General features: G+C 45.0%; 5 protein-coding genes across 7 annotated transcripts; 2 read left to right on the plus strand and 3 right to left on the minus strand.

Annotated features, from left to right (window-relative positions):
* Positions 1 to 1212: 1212 nt before the first annotated feature.
* LOC6731939 lies at positions 1213 to 3048 on the minus strand. 2 transcript variants are annotated; one of them, XM_016178441.3, is made up of 4 exons: positions 2604 to 3048; positions 1935 to 2115; positions 1784 to 1869; positions 1213 to 1688 (listed from the first exon to the last, which is right to left on the minus strand). In XM_016178441.3, exons 1-4 carry the CDS (start codon positions 2961 to 2963, stop codon positions 1551 to 1553), a joined length of 765 nt encoding a protein of 254 aa, XP_016024604.1. In that variant the 5' UTR covers positions 2964 to 3048; the 3' UTR covers positions 1213 to 1550. The 2 variants fall into 2 exon arrangements, with proteins under 2 accessions (XP_016024604.1, XP_002079074.1); XM_002079038.3 differs by having other exon boundaries at positions 1213 to 1709.
* Positions 3049 to 4531: 1483 nt separating this feature from the next.
* LOC6731940 lies at positions 4532 to 8867 on the plus strand. The gene is made up of 2 exons (XM_016179982.3): positions 4532 to 4981; positions 6189 to 8867. The coding sequence occupies exons 1-2, from the start codon at positions 4926 to 4928 to the stop codon at positions 8248 to 8250; spliced, it is 2118 nt and encodes a 705-aa protein (XP_016024605.1). The 5' UTR covers positions 4532 to 4925; the 3' UTR covers positions 8251 to 8867.
* A 366-nt stretch (positions 8868 to 9233) lies between these two features.
* Positions 9234 to 12757, plus strand: LOC6731941 (GATOR complex protein Wdr59). Its single transcript, XM_002079040.4, has 6 exons — positions 9234 to 9685; positions 9749 to 9959; positions 10016 to 10299; positions 10360 to 10533; positions 10588 to 12441; positions 12518 to 12757. Exons 1-6 carry the CDS (start codon positions 9380 to 9382, stop codon positions 12590 to 12592), a joined length of 2904 nt encoding a protein of 967 aa, XP_002079076.1. The 5' UTR covers positions 9234 to 9379; the 3' UTR covers positions 12593 to 12757.
* Positions 12758 to 12833: 76 nt separating this feature from the next.
* Positions 12834 to 18638, minus strand: LOC6731942 (enhancer of mRNA-decapping protein 4 homolog). The gene is made up of 11 exons (XM_016178440.3): positions 18426 to 18638; positions 18062 to 18342; positions 17788 to 17996; positions 17127 to 17527; positions 16815 to 17068; positions 15182 to 16755; positions 14810 to 15047; positions 14513 to 14753; positions 14284 to 14449; positions 13701 to 14223; positions 12834 to 13626 (listed from the first exon to the last, which is right to left on the minus strand). The coding sequence occupies exons 2-11, from the start codon at positions 18325 to 18327 to the stop codon at positions 13437 to 13439; spliced, it is 4062 nt and encodes a 1353-aa protein (XP_016024606.1). The 5' UTR covers positions 18328 to 18342; positions 18426 to 18638; the 3' UTR covers positions 12834 to 13436.
* An 87-nt stretch (positions 18639 to 18725) lies between these two features.
* LOC6731943 (ralBP1-associated Eps domain-containing protein 1) lies at positions 18726 to 24474 on the minus strand. 2 transcript variants are annotated; one of them, XM_016178437.3, is made up of 7 exons: positions 23870 to 24474; positions 23410 to 23814; positions 23008 to 23327; positions 22164 to 22948; positions 21597 to 22033; positions 21078 to 21164; positions 18726 to 20922 (listed from the first exon to the last, which is right to left on the minus strand). In XM_016178437.3, exons 1-7 carry the CDS (start codon positions 24014 to 24016, stop codon positions 20380 to 20382), a joined length of 2724 nt encoding a protein of 907 aa, XP_016024607.1. In that variant the 5' UTR covers positions 24017 to 24474; the 3' UTR covers positions 18726 to 20379. The 2 variants fall into 2 exon arrangements, with proteins under 2 accessions (XP_016024607.1, XP_039153305.1); XM_039297371.2 differs by lacking the exon at positions 21078 to 21164 and having other exon boundaries at positions 23870 to 24473.
* Between the last annotated feature and the right edge of the window lie 59 nt (positions 24475 to 24533).

Raw genomic sequence — 24533 nt, forward strand, 5'->3', positions numbered from 1 at the left:
ATTACACACATAAAACGAGTCGAAATGCATTTGGACAGTAGGCGGAGTAGGCCCTACATCCGCCATTGATTTATGGCCATTGATAGGAAAATCGCGCCATGTGCGAAAGTGAGATTGTGGCATAAACACACATAAAAATAGATACCCATCGGCGGTAATCTAATAATATAAGGTTGTATAGCATTCGTGGAAAATTAAGCACTTCCGCTAGCGAAAGCAGTGCATGTTATTTGTGCTTAACTAAAAAAAATATTACAGATGGTCTTTCTTATTTGTTAAATATGCCAAAAATATTATTTTAATTGAAATTCATTAAATTAATTTTACATTTTACACTCATGTAGATTGCCGGGTATCTGTTAGTCGAAAAAATGAAGTTAGTTACTCACTACTTGTGTGTGCTTTTTGAAATCGACTTTTGCTCCCGATTCCCATCAATTAACGCTGGCAATTAGATGTACATAAAAGTCTATTAATGTGTGCTCCAACAAACTCATTAATGGCCACTATTGGCCAATAAAACTTTGCCTATCAACTTCGCAGCCAAGGTGGCTAGGCAATAATCGTGCTTTGCACACTTAAATCGATAGCCGGTTTAGTTTAACTGTTCATTTATAGGAAGACTGTTGGCCCACAGATAATAATATGCATTGACTTTCAGTTTGATAGTTGGCAAAAAGTTCAAGCAACTGATTTGCATTAAAAAGGCGGAAAGGTTAATCGAGGAATTTCGTAGCTTGAAAAATTAAAAAGGTACCGAAAAAAATGAAAAAAAAGAATAATAAAATCTTAAGTTAGTGAAATAAAACAAAAAAAAAAACTAAAATGATAATATTACGTATACGTATGTTGTTTATTGATACAAAACAACAAAACCTTAATAGACAATATTACGTATACGCATGGTGGGCATGCCAACCTTAAACTTTATACGCAGTAAAGACGGTACAATCAATGAACCCCTGATCTTTACATTTAAAGAGATAAAGCTGCAGATATCAGTTGATAGTGAAGATACTTCCGCTTGGAGCACGCCCACAATTTGCACCCGAAAATAGATCGTAAAAGAACACGAACTGAGCGCATGCGATGGATTTGCTGAGGATTACGATTTATGATTGTGTCAATCAGCATTAGTCGGGATAGCTAGGATTACCTGTCTACCCGAAATTGCCCTCAAATATACCCGCAAAATTTATACTCCCGTACGTGTATGGGTGTTTGAATTAATTTATTTATGAATGCCGTTGGACTTATCGCTGTTGGTTTATTTATAACGCAGATTCACAGTGAGTTACAAGTGCACAGATACATTTACAGATACAGATACTAGATACAGATACCGCTAGATACAATTACAGAACTCGAGGATTTCAGTTAATGGCGCGAAAAACTCTCACAACAGCAGCGCAGCAATATCAAAACTCTTATTTTTGAAAACACATCTCTGACGATCAGTTGGGTTTTGAAATGTTTGTGGTTTTTAGTCCACTCCAGAGACGGCTTATATGCTGTATTTTTATGGGTGTTTGTTCAGTGTTTTTTTTTGTTTAAAAGCAGCTGACGGCATTGAAATAGCAACGCCAGTAGGCTCGGCCACCGCCGGATCCGGATGGTTGGATACGCCGGGTGCCAGCTGGGGAACCGGAATGGGTGGACGTTCCAGATCGATCTGCGCCCGCTCTTCTCTGAAAGCTCTTTGGCATTAACTGAAATTTTCTTACACATCGCGCTGCTAATTTTATGTCTTATATTGCAATTTAGGTTTTATGTTCCAACTTACTGTTTCGCCAGTGGCGCGATTGATCTGGTTCAAATCTTTGAAATCATAATCCAACAGTGTTCCCGCATCGTCGTCACTGTACATGCCTGAAAACATACAATCTATCTTAGATCTAATCCTTGTATGGATATATGTAATAACCATCACATACCATCCTCCCTAGCTTGATGATGCTCCATTCCGTTGTGGGATTCGCCGAATTTGCCACTTAAAATGTTTCTATCTCCGAAGAATTCGCCGATTCTTTGTTCACTCCTCTCCTGTTCGAGGGCATGATGCAAAGCAACCATTAGACGATCCAAAAGTAATGCTGCGCGCTTGGGAACCACCATCTAAAAGTGTATAAAAGACAAAATAATGTACCAACAAATATTAACAAATATATTTTATCTGGAAAATGCGACTTGCTTATAATTGATATGTAGCTTTTCCTAGGCAATTCTGTCTGCACTACTGTAATTTTCAATTAGTTAAATGTTTTTGTTTTCGAGGTCTTTAAACCCACTTCCCACGCATCCCAAACATGAGCCCACGAAATATTTAATTTCTGGATAAAAGTGCTTTGGCCACAGTCTGTCCTCGTTAGACGCCAACACCAAATGGTGTGCACCTGGCATAATCAAAGTGATGTGACGTCAGCTCGGCTTTCAAGGGGAAATGTAGCTAGGGGTCATAGCCGAAAAGCAATCAAATGGAAAATATACAATTACAAATTGTATGTAAGTTGATAGGGATTCAAAACGGCCAGTGACCAACACGACCCACGCGAAGATTCCTTCTTAATTTTTTTCGCTTTCTAATTTTCGGAGATTTTGCTTACCGGATACTCGTCGTAGCCCTCGTCGGCTGGGGCACTGAAAATCTCCTCCGGCTGACTGGGGGCCGACCTGGATCCGCCCGCCCGCTTGTCATCCGCCGGAGTGTTGGCCTCCGGCAATGTCACCACTCCGGCTGCACTGCCGCCGATGGTGAGCAGCTTGTCGGGGGATCGTTTGTCGGTGCCCGGATACACCATCAATTGCCGGCACATGTGCAGCTCAAAGCTCTGGATGAGGACGAGCAGGATAATCAACATGGCTGGTAGGTGATAGGTTCGGCACGGCGGAGTGCCCTCCTTGCCGGCAAGACTCGTGCAACTTCTCCGCCTCCTGGCAGTTTGGCGACCAGGTGGTTGATGCATTCTTGTGTCTACGGGCGGGAAACTAATTAATGTCAAGCCTGTCCTGCGTTGAACACTTTTGAAAAATCAACTGAAGCGTTGGCTTTATGCGTTCGACGCTTTTATAGCAGCCAATTCCTTGGCAAATCACTAGTTTTTTTTTTTCATTTTCTTTTTTCGTCCTGCTACTGCTTTTTTACAGTAATGAAGCATTATAGACGCTTGTTAATCGGGATGGAGCTGGTCCAACAGTGAAATGCTTTTTTCATACTTTGATTTACGATTGCGGCACCCACTCGGCGTCCTTGTTGTTGCTCCTTGGCTGCGGCTCTTGCTGTAATTACTGAACATCAAAATCCATGTCCTGCCTGCAGCCAAGTTATTAACGCACACACACATGCACACATATCGGCCATAAGTGGGTGGCATGATGTGTGTGTGTGTGTTGGTTGCAGCCTGTTGCGCTTTTTCGGTAGGTCGGTTTAATGAGCGAAATGGGAAAGTCCTTTTTCGGCCCAATTCGCCAGCCCACTTGTTGCTCGTTAAGCCCGAAAAAATGAGATGCTGGGCGGAGGGATTGGAATGGCCACGAACTCGGTTGACTCCTCGCTGCATGTGTCCTTTCACTTCGTCCCTGTGTGGGCGCCACTTAAGTGTTTTGCATGCCAGCCCTTAAAATGTGGTGCATCCTGATTTAACGAAGGATTCTTGCTGGATTACTGCCTCCACAAGTACAAAATTAACCGTTTGCGATGCGTAAGTAACTGATTATAACTTACTGATTATATATTATTCTTGAAAATTGTAACACGGTAGGCTTTAATGATGAAGCCACAGTATTTCTAAACATTTCTATGACTTTCCTATCCAATATTATACAAATTTTCTTTTTATAGCCTTAAATTTTTGAAGTTTTCCCTAATAGTATAACGTGCATTGTGAAGAAGAACAATAAATTAAAGCTTAGCTCCAGCAAAACAGCAGGATAAGAATTAGAGTTCATTGGCCATGAAACATTTCTAACCTATTAATTGCCTACTGTTGATTTCAACATGCAAATAGTAGTAAAACTACGAAAACAAGCCATAAATTTCGTTATAAACATTTTTTATGTGCAACATACTCAAAGGCTTAAGTAAGCCTAATATAATTTGAGTGGCCTTTTAATAAGTAAAGGTACCACTTTTAATGAACTTATTTAAGTAAAATGATTGATAGACTTAAGTATTTCCTATGTAAAATAGTAGTAATATTACTAGGATATTATTCTATTATTGTAAAATGAATACTAATATTACTGTGAAAATGAAAAAAAAAATAATCTTTTTAAATACAAGTTTTTATCTTCAGTAAAAGCTTCCCACTACAAGTTTCACCAGATATTTTCTTAACTTATACAAATTTCAATCGAATTCAATTCCGATTTTTCATAGTGTAGTTTTTGCCATCGCAGCATCCCTGGAGCATCTGACACGAGCACGCGCCTGCGTCCAAAGCACCCACCCGAGTAACGGGACTGTCAAAACACTGGGAGAGCGGAAGAGCGGGAGAGAGAGAGCCAGTAACCACGTCAACTGGGAGCCTGCAGCCTCCGAGTCCTGCGGAAATCCAGTGTGCGATGAGGAGCCAACTCAAACGGAAATAAGTCTGCAGTAATTCGGCGTCGCAAGCGTGGCAATTGTGAGCTCGAACAAAAACAAAAACACCAGAAACGCAGCAAAAAGGACGAGAGGCGAAGGACGAAGGAGATGCAGGCAGCCGAGCGAGGCAGTCGTGTGAAAATTGTTGTATCGAAAGTGCATAAAATGTGGCCCACAAACAATTAGCGGAATAAGCAGAGCACGAAGAACAAAACAAAAAGTCCGACTAACTAGAAAGCAAACAGGATGTCAAGGACTTGAGCACGAGCGCGGAGGGGGAGCGGCGGGCGAGACTTACAACAGGACTTAGGGCGCATCAGGACACGCAGCAAGTGACGCCAAGATGCGTGCCTACTACACGGCAAAGGATATGCGAAAATACGGCGATTTGAGCTATGAGTAAGTACCAAAATGAGCAAGTCCCTCTTTCTACATCAAAGGATTCCAAAAATGGAATGGATTTGGATAGGGGTGATATCGGCAAGGGACAGGTGTGTCATCCGGCTTGTTTGCTTGGAGCTTTCAAGCCGAATGCCATTTCAACGCTTATCCTTATCCTTCTGCCCCCCAAAACGTTCGATTCCTTTGCTTACCCGTGTGTTTGCACGAGGAAAATGCAATTGCATGTGTCAATTGAAAATTTGTTTTTTTTCCACAATCGGATGGATGGGAAAGAAAATTCATTGAAACGGATTTCTTCTGGTCTGGTAGAAGTGGGTTATTCTTTTCGCCAAATGGGATTAGTCATTGATATTTATTTGTGGTAAGCTCATTTATTTGCCTTCGATTTATTAATTTAAGTGGTATACCAACTGATTGGTTTTTACTTATGGTATTTCCCTTCTGTATCTTTAGCAAGGACATTGGTACTTGTTATGGATGATCATTTAAAATACTTTTTAACTATTTGAAGTCGTTTTTTCTCAGTGTGTCCTATAGTTCCTACACTGCAACAACTTTTCGTATGTTCATTTATTAATGCCTTATTATTTATTATGTATTATATTATTATTAAATTATATTCACTATATTATTCATTGAGCATTCTGAGGATTAATGAGCTTGTCCTGGCTTAAATTTGAAAACATTGACAGCATCACGTTCTTCTGTATTTCTTGAAACGGGAACCAGACTTCTGTGGGCTGTGATGGTGACTCGAAGGACCAAAAGTGGTTGGGGCTTGGTCTAGGTGGGCAGCGGATTAAGGACTTTCGGCTGAGTGGCTACTCAGAGAGCTTCCTTTGTCTCGGGCAGTCATTATATGGTTTGTTGCCTTAATTAATGGCTGACAGCATAAAAAACTGCCAAGCACTATAGAGAATACAATGAACCTAGCAGAACCTAGAAAGGTTAAAGGGGTGATGGGGGGAAGTGAATTACGAAGGCAATGACCCGAATTGATTAAGGAAATTATTGAAAAGAATTATAGGGGGATTTTTAATTAATGATAGTATAATTACCAAACATATGTCTCCACTTTGGATTCTATGAATATATCCTAATCAAGTATGAATCACAGCTTTCAAGTTCTTTCAAACACTTTACCTTGGCATTTTCTGTTAGACATACAAATCAATCTAATTGTTTCCTTGTTGCTATTCAACAGGAGCAAGTATCTGCTGGATCCGAAGTTTATGACCAAGAGGGACCTGCAGCAGTACTATCGCTACTACAACATGAACAAAAACCGTGGACAATTCAAGAAGGTTGTGATTGTGATCTTCGCCCTCTGCGTGTTTTCCTACCTCTGTGTGGACTACAATCTGAGGACGAAGCTTCTACGTTTCCGTGATGGATTCGATTTTATGGCCCGCATCGAGGACCACTATGGAGGAAATGTGACAACGGCCTATTTCGTTGACACGACGGGCTGCCGGATGCCCCACTTCGAGGTCACCGATGACACCATTGCCCAGTTCATTTTCAAGCCGCGTCCGTACACCTGCAACAGAGCTCTAATCCGGACCAGCGACACGATTCCCGGACAGATGCACCTCAATCTGGAGGCCAGTGAGTTGCTAGCATTCTACAACATCAGTGACCTGTCCACCGTCAATTGCAACTATACGGAGGTGAAGCGCAAAACCGATTCTAGTAACACCCACAGTCCGGCAGTGAGTTTTAAGCTGGACAAAGTAATGAAACTGCCTATCAGCTCGGAGTTCATTTGCATGTGGTGCTATGATTCTTTGGACAAACTCTTCTACAAGGACTGCCATTTTTTTGCAGTCGATAAGCCAAGAATTAGGCCCCCACTTAAAACTGGAACCGAAAGGGTGAGCTTCAACAAGAGCAAGGAGGAGCAGGAACGGGTATCCGTTATGATACTCGGCATGGATAGCCTGTCGCATCTAAATTTCCTGCGCCAGATGCGCCGCACAGCGAACTACGTCCGTAAGCATCTGTCCCACGTGGAATTTTGGGGCTACAACAAGGTGGGCGACAATACGTTTCCCAATCTCGTGCCCCTCCTAAGTGGCCTGGATGACCAGGAATTGAATCTGGCCTGTACGCCGAAGACATTGCGATCCTATGATAGATGCTCATTCATTTGGAAACGCTACCAGCAGCTGGGTTATCATTCCATTTTCGCCGAGGATGTGGCAATGCTCTCGGCATTCAACTACAATCAAAATGGGTTCCGAAAGCAGCCCACGGATTACTATCTGCGACCCATGATCATGGAAATGGAAAGGACTGTGGCCTTCAAGAAGGACCTCAACATGCACTTGTGCATGGGCAGCCGGAGGACGGCGGATGTGCTGCTCGAGTATATGAAGAAACTGGTGCCACGGCTGAGCAGGGATCTTTACTTTTCATTTTTCTGGACGGTGGCCCTAACCCATGACTACTTTAATTTTCCCTCACTACTGGATGAGGCCATGTTGCAACAGTTGATGCAGCTGCAAGATTCGGGAGTGCTCAATCGCACGGTGGTTATGTTGCTATCCGATCACGGACTGAGATGGGGTTCCTTTCGTCGCACCTACCAGGGCATGATGGAGGAGCGCCAGCCCCTAATGATGCTTTTGTATCCGCCATGGATGAACGAGCGTTATCCGGAGGCCATTGCCAATCTTAGGTTAAATGCCCGCCGGCTAACCACACCATTTGATGTGCACGCTACGATGTTGCAGCTCCTGAATCTTCACAATTTGGAGGCAGATCAGTTGCAACGCAGATCAGCTGAGATGGACGAGCCGGATAGCACGCTGCCCAGAGGCATCAGCCTATTCCTGCCCATCCCGGCTGCTCGGACCTGCGAGCAGGCAGGGATTGCCGCCCACTGGTGCACATGCCACCAGCGCCAGGAGCTGCAGACGAACGATCCACGTGTACAGCGGGCGGCGCGTTATCTGGTACGCCTGATCAACAACCGACTGAAGGATAGCTCCCAGTGCAGGACCCTATACCTGAACTCCATACTCCAGGCTCTGATTGCGGCGCCCCACTCGAAGATTGTGAAGAACATTTCCACGGATTACGCAGTGGACATCACCCTGCGACTGCAGACAAAGCCCGGACTGGGTGTTTTTGAATCCACGGTGCGGATGACGGGCTATACGACCGTACTCACGGGCACCATTAGCCGGCTGAATTTGTACGGAAGCCAGAGCTACTGTCTCAATGATCCGGCGCTAAAGATGTTCTGCTATTGCCACAGATAAGGTGACATTGTAACTGGGAGCTTTCGGGGATGGGGAGGATGTGTTTGACGTCAAAGACTTGAAACCCATTAACGTAGCCTTAGCCATAAAAACTAGTTTATTTCTATGAAATAGCCAATATTTGTATAAAAGTACTTATCCAATTTTAGCCTTTGCCGTAAGGAGTTCCCAATCTTAGGCACCTACGTAGTCACGGTAGTTGAGCGGAATTTGTTTATTTCCCACTAACTTAGAGGACAATAAACTGAATGAACTAATAATCGTAATAACCGCAGAATTACTTTGTATGTAAAATAAATGATAAGCTATTACTGACTAGCGAGGGAAGTGACGAGCATATAAATAAATAATAGTAACCAAAATATGTAGCACTTAATATTGTAGAGAATAATTGAGTTGTTATATACATATATAATGCACTTTTTGTTTAGTATCTCATGATTTATAGCCTTATGCTGATTTAATAGATGAATAATAGAATGAACTTTTTATAAATGAGTCAATTAGGATATCGCTTCTAGTTACAAATTTATTTAGATGCTAAATTATATTTAGACACGTACTTTAATAATTTTCATAACATTTATGAACCAATGCACATGTATATTTTTTGGTGATTGACAATTTGAAAAATGTAATAAAACTATAAGAAAAATCTAATGCTTTCATTTAACAAGACAATATAATATTATAAATTGTAATACTACCTATTTATATCATAAATTCAAATCCCGATAGCAATAACCGCAATATTATCGATACTATCGAATAAACAAAATTGTCAGCTATAGTGATGACGTTATTCCAGCTAGATTTGTGGAGGCAACAATTTTTTGCGACAAAGTATTTAAATATTAAATAAAATTTTTGCATATTTATCCTAAAGCTTAATTTTGTATTCATAATATTATCAAAAAACTATAGCAACAGCTTTAATGCATAAAAGACAAATTAATGAGCTCTTGGAAATTTCTTTGTCGGGAAAAATGCTTAATTGCCAACACAGACGCCTGTTGTTATTGTCTATCGTTCTTATCAGTTCAGTTTCTTCGTTTAATTTTTGTTTGTTGCAAAAATGGTTTAAATTCGCAGTTTTTTGCTTTTTGAGCACTCATTAGAGTAGGACAACATGCCGCCCACGGAGACACTGCGTCCGGGAGAACGCGGAACAGCCGGTGGACCGGGAGCACCCGAACAAACGTACATCGTCAGGCAGAGCAACAAATACTATGAACACCGAGATTCCCAGGCCACGGCCATGTCGGTTGATTACTCAGGTCAGTGGGTGCTCCTCGCGGGCCGTGGTCACCTGGCTCTGCAGCGTTTGGGACAGGACGATGGGTCTCTGCGACGACATGAGAGGCAGTCGAAGTACGAGGTGTCCGTAGCGGAGTTTGCCATATGTCCCAGTCGCAAAGAGTACTGCGCCATAGCGGTAAGTATATGAAGTTATCTACGTATAGGCGGCGTTTATCCCAGTTTGCTCTTTGAATTTCAGACTAGCCAGCACATAGACATCGTTCGCTGGGGTACTGCGGAACCGCACTACGAGATGTCCTTGCGTGGACATACTCGCACAGTGACCGACATTGACTGGCACGGCAAGGATCCGAATCTGCTGGTCAGCTGCTCAATAGACACCTTTTCTCATATTTGGGACTTAAGGGAGCCCAGGAAACCAGCGCTGTCCTTAAATGCCGTGTGCATGTGTAAGTTTCTATAAAATTATTTAATGCTTTTTATATCACATTCATAATTCTTGCAGCTGGTGCTACCCAAGTGGGATTTAACCGCGTTTCGGGTAACCTTTTGGCTGCCGCCCATGATGGAGATTTGCGCATCTGGGACATTCGCAAAGGTAGTTGCCCGACGCACTACATCACAGCACATTTAAATAGAGTGCATGGCATCAATTGGAGCCACAAAAGGGAGACCTGTTTGGCAACCGCCAGTCAGGATGGAACGGTCAAGTACTTTGATGTGTGTAATCCTCGCAGGGCCGAGAAGATCATTACAACCATGTCGCCCGTGTGGAGAGCAAGATACACGGTAATTTATATAGGTTGAATAATTTTGTTGGTTATTTTAAGAATATTTTGTTCCATACAGCCTATTGGCAACGGCCTGGTTAGCATTGTGGTGCCACATTTGGGACGCGGAGAGAATAGTTTGCTGCTCTGGAGCAACAGCAAGCAAACGGACCCTATTTGTTCCTTCGTGGGGCACACCGATGTCATTCTTGACTTTGCCTGGCGTCCAAATCGTGAGAGTTCCAATGAAATAGTAAGTATCCAAAGATACCACAATGTTCTTACTTATGCATTGAGCTTTAATTAGGAACTGGTCACTTGGTCCAGGGATCGCACGCTGCGGGTGTGGAAGATCGATGATAATATGCTAAAGCTTTGCGAACCGTCTGCGGAAGAAATAGAGTCCCGTTTCGAGCCCGATCTCAGTGAGTTAAGAGTGCCCACTCCTCCAGAATTCCTGCATCCACGATCGATTTTGGTTGCCGCATCGTTGCCCATATCCACGGGTGACGGTGCTTGTAATACCTTGCCCATGGCTCGCTCCCCGAGCTTTGGAGGCGGCTACTATCGCAGAGAGGAGCCCCACATAGCCAGATCTCTGACAGATCAACCCACGTGTTCGCTGCACCACGAATTCTCGCTGCTCAACACAAACATGCCTCATGTGGAGGTAGACACACTAGATGCCATAAAGCGGTATGCCTGCTTCAAGATTTGCGCCGGTGGACATACGGTTATATTACAAGTGACTTTCACGACATCGTATCCAAGCCCTAGTGCTCCGCCGGACTTTCAGCTTTGCCAGGGAACCACTCTGTCCAGTGAGGTTAGTGGCGTTCTGCTAAAAGTGCTCCGTTGCAATGCATTGCAACGGGTCAAGAAATCCCGCACCTGCCTGGAACAATGCCTACGTGCTTTGGTGGCGGCTATGAAGAAAAAGGTGGCCGCTGTAGGCGGAGCGGATCGCAGCCAACTTCTCCTGCAATCCCCTCGGCTAGAAGGAGCTTTGTCAAGCACCCTGCACGATGCCTGCATTCCATATCCGCGGACGTCAGGAGTCCATTTCAACGCCATTGGTATGCTGACCACTTTTGCCCAGCCGGTGAATAACAAAAGGCTGACCCTGCGGCAACACACAGCATTGACTCCGCGGACTTTCTCATCGATTAATGGTAGTGGATTGCTAGGCAATGTGATGGCCACCGCACAGCGGGAAGCTAACGCCTCATTTTACCTCCAGGAGAGGATGATTTCGGGAAAACCGGGCAAGCAGCGAGCCATCCGGCAGATGAATGGAAGTCCGGTGGTTCACGTATACGACACAAGTAGCTTACTCCACATTAGTCGGAGAATGGCTCGGGAGTTCTCCCTCGATAAGTGCAACATAGCAGAAACGTGTCGTAAAAATGGTGAGATCTGTCGCCAACATGGGCGCATGGACTTGGTGCCCGTTTGGCTGTTGGCGGAACTGATAGCCACACCCCAAGTTCCTCATGAAACACTCAACGAGCTTCTGTTCTACAAAGATCCCTTCAAGAAATCCCTGCTGGAATCACTAATAATGCATTATGCTACCTCCGGTGACATACAGACGGCTGTGCTGCTGGCCTGTTTGTTTGACAAATGCCCCACGGGTGGCGGTGCCATTATGGAGAAGACAGTTCGACTTCCACCGCAGCTTAACTCGCAAATTTCACCGTATCACACGGTCCTTCCGCTTGACATCAAGTCATCTTCTTCATCGAACACTTGGCAGCAACTTAAGCAACTACGCAGCAACTCTTGGTCCGACTCCCTGGACTTGGAGATTAAGCAAATCCAGACTGATGCATACGCTTGCTCATTGATTAGACGCACTAAGATGCCACTGTTTGATCAATTTAAGCGCGCCTATGCTGAAATTTTATTTGGCTGGCAGTTGCTTTCGAAGCGGGCTTTGATCCTCAAGCATACGCAGAATACACCGCCTCCTATCCAGGGTGTGGAATTCGTTACCGAGTGCAGGAAGTGTGCCAAGCCCAAACGGACGCCCAAGTGCGAGCCCTGCAAGCGACCCGTACTCTTCTGCGTCCTCTGCCGTTTGCCTGTGAAAGGAGCAGCCAATGCGTGTCTGGCTTGTGGCCATGGCGGTCACATCGATCACATGATGCAGTGGTTTGAGGTGGGTATCTATCACATAGCAAAAGATTTATGGATTTAAACAGACATTTATTTTGTTTGTCCTGTTTCCCTTTCAGAAACACAAGGTGTGTGCTACCTGTGGCTGCAAGTGCTTGGAGCGCACCTCAGAGCTGCTAGCCCTACTCAGCTGATTCAGACCTTGAGTGTTGTGCATTCCTTTCAGAGATAATCTTACTTAACTTTCTTTCGTCTGTGTGGATATCAAAATAGTTAGGTGATTTTAGTCATTAGGCGAACAATTTTTGTACGATTTGCATACCATTGAGAAATATATGACCACTTACTAGCCAAGCTAAGGGTAAAAGCTTTATGCAACTATACACATGACCAAAATAATGTGGTTATGATAATTCAAAAAGAACTATTTCTAGATTTTTTCAAGTACATACATTTATTCTTTTTTATTATCGACTTTTGCTTTCTGTTTTTTTTTAGCTTAAATTCTACGATTTACTTGTAGTTTTTGCATTTGCAATCTAATAATTTTTTTGTTTTGTCCGTCATAATAAAGTTTGCTTTAGTTTTGAAAATCATTTTTAAATAAGTTTCTACAGCTCCTATTCTGGTTTTTGTGTGTTTTCTTTTGTTCATTAAGCGTCATAAATATAAAAATGAAAATAAAAGGGAACGCAAAAATAAAATAATAAAAAAAAACAATATTGCAATTTAGTAGGCGAATCATTCTAAAGATAATACATTTTTGATATAGGGACATAAACATTAGATATACGGCCTTACTATAAACAAATCACGCACAAAACAAATAAACAATAAAATGAAAGGCATATATTCAATTTCAACTCTTTAAGGGATGAACTTGGCTGAGAGTTTTTTTGCAGACTAACTTCTTTTTGGACTTAACTACAAGCGTGTATTTATAAATGTAAAATGTGTCATAGATTAACTATCTTGGATGGGGATCGGATGGGTAATCTATCAAAACCAGCCACTGGCCAGGTTGTAGTTCTCTTGATATCATTTCAGCTGATCGCGGTACGTTATAATTGCCTTCATCAGCAGACGGACATTGCTGAACTGCGAATTCTTGGGGCTGTTCTTAATGAACTGCTGACAATTGCGATACAACTCGGTAAGCACTTTAGGAGCGTGCTCGCGGGTAATGGGATCTGCCATATTGATGGCCAACAGTGCCTCGTTGAGATATCTACAAATGAAAAGGTACATCATCAACGCAATTCTTTGTAATGTTTTGTTACATGTTTAGTTCTCCTAGCTCACCTCTGTTTAAGCTCATTGTGATTGGTCATGTCAGCGGATATTTGCTGAATGAGCGACAGTAGAACCTTTTGCTCCAGTCTGCATCCCTCTGGTGCGAATGCCTGGTTGCTGTCCGTGTGTCGGAGAGTGAACTCCACTAGGCCCAAGTCGTTGGCCAGCAGAGCCTGATGGAAGGCCTTGTTGATTTGTCCAGCCAGCAAAAGCTGCTTGATGCTGTCCCTGAGGTCGTAAGGTGGTGCAGGCGTAGCTGCCTGCGAACGCATTGCCACGTTCTGGGCTTCCATGTGCTTGCGTAGCTCTGATCTGATCGTTTCCTGGACCTGACGCGCCAGTAAAATCTCTAAGCTCTTAACTTCTCTTTGTGTTTCGAGCATGGCGTCCGTGAGTTCAGTGCGGTGCTTATGCAAGCTGCTCTCTACTAACTGCTTAAGCATGGACAACTTGTTGTTTATCTCCTCCGTATTTCCATTCCCGGCTTGGGGCTGTGGCATGTGCTGCAGGTAGGTGTTGAACTGGACCATAACTGGAATTCAAAAGAAGGAGCTTTATGTATCCCTTATGATTGTAATGATCATATACTAACAGTCTTTTATGCCCACGCTGAAAGCGTCATGCAGTTGCTTAAACATGTTCTGCGAGGACTTCTCATAAGCTGGAATCAAGGTGCTGCTCATGGATTCAATGAAGGCGGTTTGGAGGCTGGTTTGAACACCAATCAACACGGACTTGCCAAAAGTGTCCAGAAATTGCTAATAGAAATGAGTTAAAATTCGAATTATAAGCATCTATAGATGGACTTGGAGATTGCATACCTTGCTCTTGCACACCTGGGCAATATTCTCCTTCACCGTTTTGTCGAACACACTCAGCTTCTGCACAATCTCCACTTGCATTTGGGCTTGGAGCTGATCCATGTTGGCATTCACGCGAGGAATCAGCTGGCGCTGCAGTTCCATGTTGAGAACGTTGCCAATGATGTCCGTAAAGTGATTCATGACGTACTGATTTAGTACCTGCAGCACGGAGTCACGAAGCTCTCGGTTTTGACTCTCACTGTAAAAAGTATTCACATGGATTGTGCCCCGATCAATTTGTTAAATGTATCTTACCGCGCCGCCAAAAATTCCGTCAGTTTCTTCTTATGCTCGTTTTCGTATCGCTTGAGATACTGCTCCATTAGCTTGGACAGTTGCATCTCAATTTTATATGCTAGCTGACTAAGATTTTTGGGCTCCAATGAAGCGTCTTGTTTGCTATGCAGGGCCACCGCCGCTTCTTGCTGCTTTTGTAGCTTGTTGACTTCGTTCTCCAATTTGTTTATTTGTTTGGACTGAGCCTTTACTAGATCTGCAAATAATTTATGTGGAAATGTTTATTATTTGAAGTACGTTTTAAACGTTACGCCACATTACTCATCATGCGATAACCTCTTTTTAATATTAAATATTTAAAATTTCTGATTGAAGATCGCAACCACTCACCTATGAGTAGTTCCATTTTGGCATTGAGCTCTTCAGTTCCACTTGAACCATCGCATGCTCCGGCCGCGTTGTTGCTGCTGGTGTTGCTGGTGCTAAGAGTTGTGGCCGTGTTGTTGTTGCTATTGCTGCCTACACTTGTGTTATTATTGTGACCTCCACCTAGCGTAGGCGGCACATTGCCATTGTTGGTGTTCTGCACCGCTTGGGACATGATCTGGGCAGCATTCTGGAGCTCAGCTGAGTGGGATGACAGCTTGACAATGGGCCATGTTCCGTCAACAGCTTCCGGGAGCGGCGATGAATTTGCCAGCTCTTCTTCTTCATCGTCATCATCGTCGTCCAGATTCTCTAGCTCTGCTTCGTAGGCATCGGCATCGTCCTGTGTGGCCATTATCTCCTGCACCTCTCGACTCGGACTCGAACTGCCGCTGGCCAAGTTCTCAGCCACATTCCGCTCCGGATTGCGATCAATTGCAATGAACTTCTTGCGAGCGTCAAGCTTTTCCTTCAGCTTTTGTTGCTCCCGATCTTCGATGAGGGTGTTGTTCATTAGGTTAAGGAGTACCTCGGCATTGGGGTTTTCGGAAGTCTTGGACGTTACCGTGGCCAGCATGCGTATGGTTTGCAGAACCGCTGAATCAATGGATCTATCCTGACCGCTGCTGGTGGTGGAGCTATCAGTTCCTATGGAAGTTGTGGTGCTGGTAGATACAAAGACAGCTGCTGCCGATGCGGTTCCGCTTGCACTGAAGGCATCTGGAGTCATGAGATTAACCTGCTGTGGATACGCGCTGCTTAGTTGCGGGGACTCTGACTTGACCGTCTCCTTAGTGGCGTCCTGCAGGATGGCTGAAGGTGCAGCAGCCGCGGCTGCCGCCACGGCCACTATGGCAGATGAACTGCCCGTTGAAGCTCTCTTTGCGGATTTTGCGAACAATGCATCCAACTGAACAGCACCCACAGTTCCGCTGTTGGGGGATTCCGGCTCCTCTTTGATTAGCAGATTATCTTCTGGCGTCTGTGATCGCTTGCTGCTCAGGCTGCTCCGCTCCGGCTTTTCAGCCACGCATGGCTGGTAGATTATTTGACATTCCTGCAGGCTCTTTGCCTGCACCACAAACATGTGCAGCACAAGGGCACTGGTCGAATTGGAATCGTCATCGAAGTCATCGGGCTCCTCAATAGGATAGTAGCTCTCGATGGAGTTCTTCACGCGACGCATACTAGCGTTTACAATAGAAAAAGAGAGAATCCCCGAACTCAGCTTGAATTCGGCAACATTCTGAATGCGTTTGGAAGTGTCGCAGCCTTCTCCTTCGCTATCGCTAACTCTATTCTCGGAGTCTGCGCCGCCAGTACTGCCAATCTGCATTACATACACGGCCAGAGAGTCCAGGCAAGACAACACCAAGTAGTTCGCACTGCGATCTATGCCCGCGATAAAGTTTCTGGGCTGCACAGATGACGGACTGGCCACCACATTGATAGTTTGGAGGCATTCCCATAGCGAGCAGTTCCAGAGCTTGATTTCGGTATTGGCATCGCTCGTAGTGATCACGTGCTGCCAGTAGGATCTAATGGCAAAGTTTAATATAATAATTACATTTAATAATATTATATAAGAACTACTTACTCTTCTACAGGCTTGTTGATATTGTCGAGGAAAAAGAGTGAGCAGACCTTCTTGCCATCATGTGGCTTCCACTCGTGCAGACAGCGATGGTTGCGCACATCGAACAAATAAATTTGATAGAAACGAACCAAACCATCGGCGCAAGCAGCAGCCACAGTGGTGCCATCCGGGGACAAAGCGGCGCACGTGATCAACGAGTCCTCCTCAATCTTCAGATATCCAGATTCTAGGGCTGCTGGTTGGATCTTGCCGCGCTGTTAAGGTAAAAGCCATTAATGATATGTTTGGCGCAGAACATTAGCAAAAACGAACCCCATGTTCAGAGACAATCATCTTCACTTGAAAGCATTGAAATTGAGAGCTTCGCGACCAAATGAGGAGCTGATTCTCGTCGTCATCGTCGTTGATGGGAACAGTGGCGCTGCTGCTGCACACATAGGGACACCAGGAGACCATATCGTACTCCGGCACATAGTTGGCGATGGGGTCCTCCACCTTTAGCACTAGATTGCAAAGCAGGTTGCCTTCGATTTGATCGACTTTGTAGACAAACAGCGAGCTGACATCAATTACAGCTAATATACGCTCACAATCCGTATGGGCAAACTGCAGATCTAAGACCTCGCCGCTCATGCCCTTGATCAAGGCTCGCATGCTGGTGGCTATGTTGCAGACGCGCACCATGCCCTCCATGCCGGTGGCTTTGTTGTTGACTGGGAGCATAATGGAGTATTGGTTAGTCACGGTTATCATAACATAGTTTCTAAATCAATTTTTAAATTAACACAAGCTAAAAAGGTTCAAGGATATACATAATTATTAAGCCATCATCCCAGAAAGCTTTATAAAATATTGATTGATAAATTCTAGAACCATTCCTTATTCATAAAACTCAAGAATTGCGAGAAAAAGTTGTTATACATAAATAAAATCTAATTGGACATGAAACTGCCATGGGATATAAATTACTTACCATTAATGGCGTACGCCAGGTGCTTGCCATCGCGGTGGACAGCGACCAGGTGACCCGGATAGTAGTACTTTCGCTCCCACTTGTAGTCGACGATGTTCTTTAGCTTGACCTTGGAGGAACCGCGTGTGTGAACGCCGCCGGATGTGAGGACCTTGGTCTTATTGGATCTAATAACGCGGCAGCACTGCTTCTCTTGCGCTTGGAAGTGTCTGTTAGGCATAAAAAAATAATTAATTAAGCAAGGGCCTTCTGTTGGATAACCGGTGGTACGCACATGACTTCCATCTCCTGAGGCTCCGCCGCATTGCCGTTAGCGGCAATCGGCTTGTCCTGGTCGGCGCTGTTGCTCATCCCGGATGCTGCGTCAATGGCTGAAGCAGTAATGCGGATGCAGGCGTCTGCTGGCGGTGGATGGTACGCGGTACTTGCTTTGCCACACCTTGGCGACCGGTGGACAGACGGCGGCGGTGAGGAGGAGGCTGACAAAGGCGTCTTACGAAAGATTGGCAAGTGTGCAAGCGCGAAGAGCGCGATTAACATTGACACATCGGCTGACTGCAGGTGGGAGGATGATACGGCATGGGGGTACACATTATTAATTTCGCCAGTTGATGAACAGCAACGACTCGCACACCAACCTGCCCTATCAATACGCAGCAGTCGAATGGTCTTCTTTACTCCTGCTATATGCACCCAGCCGGTACTTGGTAAAACTGGCCTCCAGCAATTGATTGTCTACTTTGCGAAACTAAACCATTTAGTTGGCTGCTTCTCGTAAACTCACAAATTTTCGCAAAATTTTTTTTTTTTTGCCGCAAAACCATAGAGGTGTGTAGCGGCGTGTGCTAGGGCAATCGATGGACAGCGTCTGTTATCGGCGACGCGGATGCCAGGGATGGACGCTCAGCGAAACGTTCTTTTGAAATCAAGAAAACGCGTTTCGGTTGCACTTTCGTTTTATTGCATTTTAACATCAACTTAATACATTTATCTTTATTCATATAGATGTATATCCATCAAAACAATACACATTGATTACGCAGCGACGTAATAATATGTTTACATAGTGTTTCAATATCACTTTTTCTTTTCATATTACATTTTGTTTCGTTTCTCTTGTGTGATTGTGTGTGGGTAGGTCTTTGAAAATGTATAACAAGTTGAAGAAAAACTCATATATCTAATGGTTTAAGTATGCAAAAGATGTGATATATGCCGGTATGTCTGATAAATTCGAAGTTAGCATATACATACGTACACAATCAGTGGTCCGAGTAAATCAAATTTGTCTCCTGTTTCGGTAGAAAGAAATTTTGGTAATTGTAGATAATATCAAGTGTTATCGTGTACACTATACAGATAGAAAATATATTAAGATGTATATACTTTTTGAAAAACCTAAGCTAAGCTTTCAAGGAAATGAATTTCTTTATCGATTTTTTACCTTTGACTTTTCTAATACTTAAATATTAAGCCTGGCTTCTTTTTAGGTTCGTTTTTTGTAGTTCTTATTTTTGAGTTAATGTTTTTTTTTTTTTGTTTTTAATTTTCATTGCCGGAATGAATAGAAGGGACATTTTCGAGGCATACACAAAACATTAATAAATAGCAAATGGAGAAGTAAAATGCCTTCGCAGCAGGAAATATTACAGCTGGGATTGGACCACTTTGTGGCAGTTTCATTAATCACTAGGGTGAGGGTGAGATACGGAGTGCGGAGCGGCTGTCAAGCGAAAGAATGTGTGTCATTTACTCGTAACAATTAGGAGAAGCGCATATACATATATCTCTAAATATACATATACATACATATATAAATCGATCTGCATAAATATCTATAGAGGCGGCATTATTGTTGTTGTTCTCGCATGATTTGTTTTGTGTTCTTGAGATTTAACTAGCCTACAAATTAAATTAGCAACTTCAATGCATAAACGGACGAGCTATCAGATCCATCGCTGGTGTTTCTACCCGCCTAAGACTGAGCAAGCTCTTGAGTAAGCAAATGGTAGTACATAGAAGCTGTTGGAACTTTCAGATCTGGCGAATATTTATCTGCAGACTGTGTAAATATTTTCACAACGATATTTTAAGAGCCTACTCAAAGATTTGCCCAGTCTTATCGCTGTGTAAGCACCTCGAATCGTAAATTGTGCTTGCAACATACAGAAACAACAAAATAAGTGTTTAACATAAAGGTGAATCGATTTCTTTCAGTGCATGAACAGATGAATTAATACTAATAGCATGAATTCATTTCAGCTATTTGCCGTAAATCCGAGGCTTTCATATTAAACTTGGTCGTTATCAATTTTTTTCTCCGTTTTTGGTAATTTCAATTAGTATTCAAATTTAAGGGGAGCCTATTCGTAGTTTTCTGAAATTTTCTCGACCAATATGTATTTAATGCAGTCTAATGCAGAAAAGAGGGAAATATACTAATAGCTTAAAGAAGGTATAAAATAGTATAAGGAATGTTAAATTTTGGTACGAGACAATTAAAATGGTTGCAAAAATACACAGGCAAACAAAAGTCACAAATCGCCCAAAAATAAATCGATTCACCCTCATTCACATGATCATTTTCGCTGCTTAAACGTTGGTATAAGCAGCTCCTGCCGAACCAGAGGATCCGCCGGTCACGTTTGCTGTCACCGGTGCGCAAATCGAGGAGCTCGTTCGCCCTGTACTATCACTGGCATTAAGTCCCTCCAGCTTGAGACGCATCTCCTCCTTGCGCGTCTGGACGCTCAGAAGTTCGTCACTTAAATCGTTGCAAAGGTGGAGCAGTGAGTTGTTCTGCTCCCGCAGCCGTTGCAGCACTTCCGTGGTATTGGCCTGACCCTGCTTGAAGGACACGTGGCGCAGTGAGTCACTGATGGCGGTTACCCGCTTCTCAAAGCTCTCAGCACTGGGCAGCTGACCAGTTTGGGTGGTCAAACCCACAGCTGGAGCCGGCGGTGGCGGTTGCTGGGGCGGCGATTGCGATCCACGTGGCGTTTGCGGCTTTCGGTAAACCTCGAAAGCAGAAACTCGCTGCTGTGCCTGCTGAAGAGTGATTCTTGTGGGCGGCACCACTGCTGCCTGTGGCGGTGGTGCTGCCGGCGGCAAGGAGTGTAGCTGCTGCTCGTCCACCTATAAGGAGTACAGAGTACAGATTAGTAAGACAGTCATACAAATGGATGCGTTATTTATATAAGCTACTGAATTTGGACACATGACACTAGTGGAGCTACGGCCAATTGTAGTGGAATGCTTTACGAGTTGCATACATTTAGGATTGGACTTACGACGTTCGCGGCGCCTTCGTCGGCAAAGTGCGTGAAATCGGCAAACCCCGTTGAGGTTTGCATATCGAAGCTGGCCTGCGCGGTGATCTTAACAAAAGGGGTTGCATATTTATATACATTTCACAGGTTATAGGTAGGTAGTTACGCAAAATCAAGCAAACAAAAAACACAAAACAAAATAGGCAACTTCGGTGGCCCGAAGATAATGGTTTCCTTTGCAAATGCTAAACAATTTTGCAGACTCTTAAAAGACACAGTATTTTCATTTCAATAAATTGATTCTGTAGCAAAAACTGTATTCGCCTTCATTTGCAAAGTTCATCACAAATATTGAAAACAGAGACAGGACACACGGAAAGTTTTGGAAGTTCCTTAGTCTGTTATAGCATTGCAGGGGATAAGTGAAGGTGTACGAAATACTATCCCCTACAAGGCTTTAATGACCAAAGCATATAAAACGACACAGATTGAAATACGCAGATAAAATTGTAAATTGTTGGTCCATAGGACATAACATACCTCCGCCTGTTGGGCACCGCCCGTTGCGCCTATTTTAAACTTGTTTAAATCCAGACTGCTGCTCCGAGCATGACGATGTGGTCTCGGCGGTGGCAGGGGCGGTGGCTCCTTCTTCGACGCCAAAGACGATGCCACGTAGGCAATCTGCGGTTCCGGCGGCTCACTTGTCCCAGTGGATCCGATACTGGGCTCACGTTGCGGTGGCGGTGGCAATGCACTGTTCTTGGCCGGCAGCTTCTTGGCTTGAGGCCGTTGGATGGCACGCAGATCGCTGCTATCGCGGTGGGAGGAGCCAGCGACTCCCGATACTCCGGGTACAACAGCAGATGACTGATTATTGACAGTAGTCGAAGAGATGGCCTTGGGACTATCCTCGCGCTGAGCCACCGCGCTCTCGTTGTCGTTAGATGACTCAGCTGAGGAAGCGATGGCGGTGCCTACAGATGAGATAAGGAATAATTAAATTTATGTAAAATACATTAGAATTCTAAAACAACACTTTATCAACAACGCACATAATGGTGCATAAGAATACATTTTATATAAATGAGTAGTTATTCTACTCACCTATGGGCGTCACTCTTAGTGGCACTGGGTGCAGGATCTGCGGATTGGATACCACGTCTTGGGCCGAGCGTTTCATGTCAAACAGGACTGGCTTAAGACCAGGACTAGAGGCGCCAGGAGCGGCTGCTCCTGCAGCTACGACAGGTGCTGCCCCAGTGGTTGACTGTACCGAAACAGCACTTGTTGTTGGAGATTCGCTAAACTTTGTCCACTGACTGGAGACGTTGGTCGAGTCTACAGCGTTTGCCGTGGTGGAAACAGTTCCCGACACAGGTTTTTCCACATTCGGCGAGTTTGAGATGCTTCGGTTCTTGCCCAAAGAATTCTGTGGTGTTGCCTCACGTCTGGAACTGTTGCTAGCCTGCGAGGACGTAGAGATGCTGCTTAGATTCATGATGTTCTTGTCGCTGGGCACATTGGGACGCGGTTTGCTGGTTGCACTGCCGCCGCTGAGATTGCCTGCTATGATTGTATTGTCCGTATGGTCGTCCTCATCGTCATCATTTAGGTGCAGGAGATCAGCCTCAGGTGGCTCCTGAGGCAGCGCCGCCGATGACGATGATGTCACCCCCTGTCCACTGCCGGACGCAGCCGCTTGTAGCACGTTGGGATGCAAACAGTGGGGCAGACTTGTGGGCAAGGGAATGTTGTTGCGCCTTAGGACCACCAAATGCATGGCGGCCGTGAATTCAGACAGACTTAGCGCTCCATCGCGGGTAACGTCACACAGCTGCCAGATGTGACGCAGCTCCTCCACAGGAATGCGGCTCTTTTCAAAGAAATTTCTAAAAAAGAAAAAGTAATAAGAAGAATAAAGCTATAAATGTTTCTCAAGCAAACTAACCTTGCCGCCTGGCCGGAAAGCAGACCATGCGGATCCCTTTGTACCGTCCTGAACTGCTTATTATAGTACTCGCGCTGTTCCGGGGTTATCTGGTAAATGGTCACCAATTCGCTCTCGTTGTCTTCGTCGTCGCTGCTGTGGCGATCGGAAGACTCTTCCTCCGTGCCCAGCAGCTGGCGATGCTCATCGCCCAGCAAACCCTGCCAGAGGGTGTCCTGCGCCCAAGGCCGCTCAGCCACGCTGTTGGTGGGCGTGGGGCTGTCACTGTTAGTGCTCCAGGCTTCTGGCGATCCACCACCAGTACCGGCTCCTCGTCGACGCTAAAATAGATAAGGCATGGACGGGGATCGGTCAATGGTAAGCTTATTTACAAATGTCACAAGATAAGATAGAAGTACAAACCCCGACATTTTCGCGGCTGCTGCTGCTGACGACCCCACAGCCATCCGTGCCTCGTCCGTGGCCTGTCGCATCGTCCACTGATTCGTTTTGCTCAACCTCGGAGTCGGTGCTGGGCACATCAGAGGTGTCTTGCAGTTGCTCTTGCTGCGAGTTACGACGTAGAGAATTTCTGCGATCTGTGGGCGGTGGCGGTGGCAAGGCAGTCAATCCATTTTCGACAGCCACCGGAGCTGTAACCGCCTCCTTCCAGCTAAAGTGCGGTAATGGAAGCGGAAACGTGGCCAAGATCAGCTCCTGTCGCAGGGGCATGGCCGCCTGATGAGCAGCGATTAGCTTCAGGCATGAGTAGAACTGTGTCCGCGAGATGTGTAGCGCCGTGGAGGGTATCCCCGCCAGACCGGTGATCTGTAAGCCCAGACCCAGATAATTAATCACTCACGATCACACAAATTGGACCTACCTCAATCACGGTCTCGTTGGCGATGTCCGCCGAGCGAAAGAGCTCGGTGGCCTTAAGCATGGGCACCTTGCCCGTCTTCTCCACGTCGCAGCATTGGAACAACTCACTGTAGAAGCGCGTCTCCGGCTCAGTGAGGGACACGTCCATGCCTGTCGCCTACTTGTTGCCGCCTCTGGTTTCGTTTACCAAGCCGCTGGTTAACGAGCCACGCCCCGTTCGTCCGTCCTGGACCCGGAATCCAATTCGTTTGTTTACTTCCACGCTTAACCCAGCAGGCCAGTGCCGACCCCGCTGCCCCGCGCTGCTTACAACCAGAAGTCTGATGATTTTCTGCCTTTGGCCCCCAAGACGGAGTTGGAGGAGGTGGAAGCTGCGAGAACTGCGGTGGCGATGGTTTCGCTAACTTCTTGGTGCCGCCACAACCACGGTGGTTAGAGGCTCCACGGCACTGGTCGAAGAGGGTACACCTAGTGCCTCAAGCTGCTCGGCTCACAATCAATTTGGCTTTTTGTCCAGGTTTTTTTCGCAAACTCTTTTGCACTGTGTGTGCGCTGGCTCTCGATATCGATACGTTGCGATATCGATTCGATTAGACAGCTGTCGCGGCAGCCCTGTACCTGTTAGCGTTTCGCAGCCCTAGTTCCCGGCAAAAGATTGGTTCCGC

The sequence above is a fragment of the Drosophila simulans genome, chromosome 2L (assembly GCF_016746395.2).
Source record: "Drosophila simulans strain w501 chromosome 2L, Prin_Dsim_3.1, whole genome shotgun sequence".
In the NCBI taxonomy this organism is placed as follows: Eukaryota; Metazoa; Arthropoda; class Insecta; order Diptera; family Drosophilidae; genus Drosophila; species Drosophila simulans.

Coding starts and splice junctions, on each gene's coding strand:
- LOC6731940 (XM_016179982.3), top strand. CDS start 4,926: ATGCGTGCCTACTACACGGCAAAGGATATGCGAAAATACGGCGATTTG. Junction 4,982..6,188: donor TACGGCGATTTGAGCTATGA/GTAAGTACCAAA, acceptor GCTATTCAACAG/GAGCAAGTATCTGCTGGATC.
- LOC6731942 (XM_016178440.3), bottom strand. CDS start 18,327: ATGTTAATCGCGCTCTTCGCGCTTGCACACTTGCCAATCTTTCGTAAG. Junction 17,528..17,787: donor CCTGGCGTACGCCATTAATG/GTAAGTAATTTA, acceptor TTATGCTCCCAG/TCAACAACAAAGCCACCGGC. Junction 14,450..14,512: donor CCCAGGTGTGCAAGAGCAAG/GTATGCAATCTC, acceptor CATTTCTATTAG/CAATTTCTGGACACTTTTGG.
- LOC6731939 (XM_002079038.3), bottom strand. CDS start 2,963: ATGCATCAACCACCTGGTCGCCAAACTGCCAGGAGGCGGAGAAGTTGC. Junction 2,116..2,603: donor AGGGCTACGACGAGTATCCG/GTAAGCAAAATC, acceptor ATACACTTTTAG/ATGGTGGTTCCCAAGCGCGC. Junction 1,710..1,783: donor ATCGCGCCACTGGCGAAACA/GTAAGTTGGAAC, acceptor AGAAAATTTCAG/TTAATGCCAAAGAGCTTTCA.
- LOC6731941 (XM_002079040.4), top strand. CDS start 9,380: ATGCCGCCCACGGAGACACTGCGTCCGGGAGAACGCGGAACAGCCGGT. Junction 9,960..10,015: donor CTTAAATGCCGTGTGCATGT/GTAAGTTTCTAT, acceptor TAATTCTTGCAG/CTGGTGCTACCCAAGTGGGA. Junction 10,534..10,587: donor GTGAGAGTTCCAATGAAATA/GTAAGTATCCAA, acceptor AGCTTTAATTAG/GAACTGGTCACTTGGTCCAG.
- LOC6731943 (XM_016178437.3), bottom strand. CDS start 24,016: ATGGACGTGTCCCTCACTGAGCCGGAGACGCGCTTCTACAGTGAGTTG. Junction 23,328..23,409: donor GCAGCCGCGAAAATGTCGGG/GTTTGTACTTCT, acceptor TATCTATTTTAG/CGTCGACGAGGAGCCGGTAC. Junction 22,034..22,163: donor ACTAAGAGTGACGCCCATAG/GTGAGTAGAATA, acceptor TCTCATCTGTAG/GCACCGCCATCGCTTCCTCA.